The sequence below is a fragment of the Rosa rugosa genome, chromosome 1 (genome assembly GCF_958449725.1).
Source record: "Rosa rugosa chromosome 1, drRosRugo1.1, whole genome shotgun sequence".
NCBI lineage: Eukaryota > Viridiplantae > Streptophyta > Magnoliopsida > Rosales > Rosaceae > Rosa > Rosa rugosa.
This window is the reverse complement of record NC_084820.1, coordinates 17,390,107-17,395,934: the sequence shown is the minus strand read 5'-3', so window position 1 is coordinate 17,395,934 and position 5,828 is coordinate 17,390,107. Positions and strand designations below refer to the sequence as shown.

At 38.5% G+C, this 5,828-nt stretch overlaps 1 protein-coding gene across 2 annotated transcripts; it reads left to right on the top strand.

The window, feature by feature from the left end:
* The first annotated feature begins 511 nt into the window (after window positions 1–511).
* On the top strand, window positions 512–5,554 carry LOC133721747 (BTB/POZ domain-containing protein NPY4-like). Of its 2 annotated transcripts, none has more exons than XM_062148446.1 (5): window positions 512–833; window positions 1,306–2,050; window positions 2,799–2,868; window positions 3,323–4,495; window positions 4,743–5,554. In XM_062148446.1, exons 2-5 carry the CDS (start codon window positions 1,989–1,991, stop codon window positions 5,313–5,315), a joined length of 1,878 nt encoding a protein of 625 aa, XP_062004430.1. In that variant the 5' UTR covers window positions 512–833; window positions 1,306–1,988; the 3' UTR covers window positions 5,316–5,554. The 2 variants fall into 2 exon arrangements, with proteins under 2 accessions (XP_062004430.1, XP_062004440.1); XM_062148456.1 differs by having other exon boundaries at window positions 824–962.
* The last annotated feature ends 274 nt before the right edge of the window (window positions 5,555–5,828 follow it).

Sequence of the window (5,828 nt, the reverse complement as noted above, 5' to 3'; positions counted from 1 at the left end):
ATACCTAAGTGAAACTTAAACCAACTAGAGCCTAAAATCGTAGTTTGGTCTCTATCTCTTTGCATCAACGAGTAATGAGAATATTTATGCAAAACCTTTATATGTTCCAAGTTTACACCAAAGATAACAATTTTTTATTTTTTATTTTTTATTTATTTATTTTTTTTTTAATGGGGAAAATGGTAAGTGGTAACTTTTGGGTACAAAAAAGTAACCTCCACTTTATATATTGAGCAAGAGTAACTTTCACTAAACAAGGAAAGAATATGCTTTCATGCTTTTACCACAATGCTCATGCTTACTGGTAAGTGGAAATATTCTTTGACCATTTTATGATGCCAAGTAGCTATCACCAAAATGGCCAAAACAATAAAGTGGCTCTGCCTAAAAAAAAAAAAAAAAAAAAAAAAATTCATGTCCAAAGTTATTAACCGTCTGATTTTGACGTGTCGGGAACGGAAAATGATATATTGGTGGGGGCTGCGATGGGTGCTGATTCAAAAGGGAGAGTGGGAACAGTCTGAGAGGCCTTGGCTTTTTGTGTTTTGTGTAGCTCTGGTGGCTGTCAAACTTAACCAAACAGCTCATCTTTTTATGGCTGGTCTCTTTCTGGGCTTTGTTGCCTCTCTTTTTTCCTTCTGTGCTTCTCTGAAGCATATATAACTCTCTCTCTATGTCTCTCTCTCTCTCTCTCTCTCTCTCTCTCTCGCACTCCTGCACTACTGTGAAGAACATTGTGTTTGTTTTGTTGCACCACTGATTCTGATTCCTGGTACTTTAGCAAAGTGAAAGAAAAGGGAGAGCAATTCCACTGCTCCCGTTCAGTTTTTAAGGTGGGGTTTTCTGAAAGACTCTTCCTTTCTTAGCTGGATTCAATTACTCTGAACTATATCTATGTCCTCTTGCTATCATTTAGTTTCTGAAATATTTGCTCAGTTTTGGTCTGCTTAGCTTCACTTGAGGTGGGTTTTAGTTCTCTGCTGTTTTCACTCAGTTATGTAAATCTTGGGTTGTGCTTGTTTTTATTGTAAAAATATGACACTAGGGTATGTATATTTGGATTGCATATTCCACTGTGCATGAGTTCATTTGGGTGAAAGTTGAATGCTTTTTAAGTTTTTGTCAAACTAAGATATGGGATATTCTTGGGTTTGTTTCTAATTATGATGATCTTTTACTTCCACTTGTTGTTTGAGACAAACTTGTTTGTATTTCATAGCTTGTGAGCCCCAAAGACTGATGCTTTTGTCTACTTTTTTGGTGGTTAATTCAACTCTCACCAAGAATTGTTGTTTCCAATTGCAGGTGTTCGAACTTCAAAGAGGGCCAGGAATAGAGAAGGAACATTGTTGAAAAGGAATGTGAATTTGTGGGTTTTGAGTTTCCGAAACTTTGTTGTGGGCCAGAAAAGGGGTTTAGGTTTGGCGGTGTTTGACCGTTGTAAAAACAAAGAAGTGAGGAGGGGCAGATATCCAGAACGAGGAGCATAAACAAATGAGGGGAGGGTGGTGGTGTCAGTTTTAAGCAACTTGGGCGTTTTAATTTTTTCTTTCTTTTCTGGCTTTGAAAATTGTATATGTTTGGCATGGTCTGTTGGTGATGTCTTGTGTCTCCTGAGTTGGCCCAGTTTCTCCGGGGTCATTGGGTTTCTGTTACCAATTCAGGAAGCAACTCCCTCCTTTTGGTCTCTTTTCATTTAAGTGAACACTTTGTTGAAAATCTTGATCGAATTTACTCTTTACTTTCTTCAGCCTTGGTTTGTGGGGAAGATTCGGTCTAACTAGGAAAAACACCAAAGTTTTCTGAGATCTATTTTCTTTTTTAACCTTGAGCATCTAAGCTTATCAGCTGTTCAATTCTCGGTTTTTGGTTTTCCTTATATTTTCTTGGGAATTCTGATTTCGGATTGGCGGTAACGGTCAAACGTTTGAAGGTTTAGTTGATATCAGGAATTGTGAGGAGGAAAAAGAGATCTATTCTTTGCCAAGATGAAGTTCATGAAACTTGGATCCAAGCCTGATTTCTTTCAGACAGAGGGGGATAATATTAGGTGAGTTTAAATGGACGCACATGAGTTATTTTTGTTTCATTTTTTGCTGGAAAACTAAGTTGTTACTCTGCAATTGTCCCTCTTTGTTCTTCACTTCGAGATGTATTATGTGCCATTTTTTTTAGAGTTATTAACCTATTTACAAATATGCCAGACATACATTTTTGATGCTATAGTGGATGCACAAGGTTAATGGTAGAACTTTTAATTATCAGGGTTATTCTTAATTTTCTCATTATGGATTAGATTACAATTCCAAATTTCTTAGTAGTCCTGTGCATGGTTAGATCTATGCAGCCTTTTAAGCGTGATTTGTTCTCTGTAGCTACATGGGGTAACCATGAGTATATGATTTGACTTCCATACATGTTATGTCAAGTTCATGGTTATATTCTGTTAAGCATATTTGAATACGCAATTGGTTAAACTAATTGTGTGCAATTATCTGTGAACTATCTAGATTTTTATTTATGCTCCATCTGTACCGACTTCTCCTGACTGGGCACCACTTGTCACTGTTATAAGATAAAATCATATCATCCATGGAAGTTTCCCGATTCCCTGTTATTAGTCAAGAGGGCTATAATGGGCAGTCTGTAAGAATTGAAAGAAAATTTGCATGATATCAGTATGAACTTTCTGTTTTACCATAAGTTGATATATTCTTGTTTTGTGTTTGCTCAGATTTTTTCCCATATTAAGTACATAGTTTTCAAAAAATTTATGATTGACAACTTTTTTCATCCAGGTATGTGGCAACTGAGCTGGGGACTGATGTTGCTATTAATGTTGGAGATGTCAAGTTTTATTTGCACAAGGTATGATACCTTGATCTTAATCAGGATTCATTTGGTCATTAGGTGATGTACTTTTTCTGTATTCATAACCGAGCCAGCCAGGTTATTTGATCAGTGCGTTTCAATATCAAAACTCCCTGACTAGTGATATCCACTATCACATTGTTTTCTCTCAAAACTGTCATGATTTTGGGCTTATTGAACAAAACTGTGATTGTTGCTTTAGATCATTTACTTCACCTCACCCTACTAGTTAAGGCTGGGGTCGGACTATTGTGATGTCATTTGTTGATAGCCCAGTCTGCTTAATAAGCCAAACTTCAATTTGATTTAGACGCTGAGTGATTGGGTTTTGATATACAACAATGTTCTAGTTTAAATGATGAGCTCTTCATACATTACGTATTTGTTCACTCTCATATCCTGTGATTTTGAGTCCAAAAGATATCATACTTATATCCTGTATTTTTTGTAGTTCCCACTTTTGTCCAAGAGCGCACGCCTGCAGAAACTGGTGGCAACAACAAATGATGACAACAGTGACGAAATCCACATCCATGATATTCCGGGTGGACCTGCTGCTTTTGAAATATGTGCCAAGTTCTGTTATGGTATGACAGTGACTCTCAATGCATACAATGTGGTTGCAACTCGATGCGCAGCAGAGTACCTTGAGATGTATGAGACTGTTGAGAAAGGAAACCTTGTCTACAAGGTTGAAGTTTTCCTAAGCTCTAGCATCTTCCGAAGCTGGAAAGACTCGATAATTGTTCTTCAGACAACAAGGTCTCTTCTTCCCTGGGCTGAGGAACTTAAGGTGGTTAGCCATTGCCTAGACTCCATAGCATCCAAGGCTACCATTGATACTTCCAAGGTGGAATGGTCATATTCGTATAACCATAAAAAGCTGCCATCTGAGAATGGGAATGATCCACTCTGGAATGGTGTAGGAAAACAGCAGATGGTTCCAAAAGACTGGTGGGTAGAAGACCTCTGTGGGCTTCAACTTGATTTATACAAGCGGGTGATAACAATAATCAAGACCAAAGGGAAAATCTCTGCTGATGTAATTGGGGAAGCCTTAAATGCATACACTGTAAGAAGGTTATCAGGTATTAGTAAGGGTATGATTCAGGGAGGTGATGTCGTAAAGAATAGATCATTGGTGGAGACTGTCATCCACCTGCTTCCTACAGGGAGTGTCCCCTGCAGTTTCTTACTTAAGTTGTTAAAAGCAGCCATCTTGTTAGAATGTGGAGAAATGGAAAAAAGTGAATTGATGAGGAGAATTAGCCAGCAGCTTGAGGAGGCCACAGTTTCTGATCTTTTAATTCGAGCCCCAGCTGAGGAAGAAATGATATATGATGTTGATATAGTGCACAGGCTAATTGAAGAGTTCGTGACACGTGATCAAAGTGCTCAGACAGATCCTTCAATGGAAACTGAATTCCAGGAGATCAAAACCCCCAGGTTCCTATCAGATACTTCAAAGGTGAAGGTGGCAAAGCTGGTTGATGGCTACCTTGCCGAAACTGGACGTGATCCCAAGTTACCGGTGTCAGAGTTTGTCAGTCTTGCTGAAATTGTATCAAGCTTCCCGCGATCATCTCATGATGGAGTTTACCGTGCCATTGACATGTTTCTAAAGGTTTGTTCCTCACAGTTCGGCTTACCCACCCATTGCATTTTGTTCATTCATCCCTTTAAATAAACCTTCACATTTGCCAATTATTACTCACCTTTAAAACAACAAAATGTATTTTCATATTTATGACTGAAGTCAGCATAGTGGCAATGTCTATTGTATAGGTGTGTAATGTGACTAATGTACAAGAAAATTGCACAGTGCTCTATTGGTTCTAAACAAATTTCTGATACATGGTGTGTTGGTACAGGAACACCCGGGAATCAGCAAGAGTGAAAAGAAGAGAATATGCAAATTAATGGACTGTAGGAAGTTATCAGCAGCAGCCTGCACACATGCCGTGCAAAATGAGCGGCTGCCCCTGAGAGTCGTTGTGCAGGTCCTTTTCTTCGAACAGGCTAGGGCTTCAGTTGGTGGAAACAGTACACCTGATCTACATGGATCCATGAGAGCCTTACTCCCCGGTGGGTCTCATGGAAGCTCAAGATCCACTACAACCAACACAGAAGAGGACTGGGATGCTGTGCCAACAGCCGAGGAGATCAAGGCTTTAAAAGGGGAGATATCTACACTACGGTTAGATGATGGTAATGAGGGAGTTGGCAATGATAAGAATGATCATCATGGTGCTAAAAACCATTCTGAAAAAGTTGCTGCCAGCAAAATGAAAGGGCTACTGATGTCAAAGAAGATATTCTCTAAGCTCTGGTCAAACAAGGAAAGGAATGGTGAAAGCAGCTCGGATACATCGGAGAGTCCTAGTTCTATCAATGCTGAAGAAACAAAATCCCATTCCAGGAGTAGGAGGCGCTCATTATCCTAGTTACAATGACATGAATGTTTATTAGTAGATCTGAAATATACGTTCTTGACTTGTAAAATCATCTTGCTTATCTATATGAGGAGATTAGGATGACTGACATCTTTTAGCTGATTTTTCACTGGGTTTTGAGCAGAAGAGATCATATTGTTGAGCAGAAGAGATGAGAAACTTTATTTCCTGGAAGGGTTCATTATCATGTTCTGTTCTCAGAATAGATCTTGGTGGTTTATTAGTATTAATCTGGGTTCAGATCCTAATCTAAAATAGTAATTAATATAAGACTTTCTTATTGTAGTTGAGCATTATTGTATGATTTGTGGTAAAAATGGTAATAGTCATCAGCCGCAGATTGAACAATCAGTGTTTGCACTAGCTATACATTTTGAAAAGCAAGTTCTATGTGGTTATCAAGCTAGCCTTACGAACTATATCTCCCTGGTTTAATAGGGGACAACAACACTAATTCATCAACTTTGGACAAGTTGACTTTGAACAGTTTTATTCATTGACAAT

What these genes read in the sequence shown, in the direction of transcription:
- LOC133721747 (XM_062148446.1), top strand. Translation starts at nt 1,989, where the DNA reads ATGAAGTTCATGAAACTTGGATCCAAGCCTGATTTCTTTCAGACAGAG. An exon ending in TCAAGTTTTATTTGCACAAG is followed by an intron (nt 2,869 to 3,322) that starts GTATGATACCTT and finishes TATTTTTTGTAG; the next exon opens with TTCCCACTTTTGTCCAAGAG. An exon ending in CCATTGACATGTTTCTAAAG is followed by an intron (nt 4,496 to 4,742) that starts GTTTGTTCCTCA and finishes GTGTTGGTACAG; the next exon opens with GAACACCCGGGAATCAGCAA.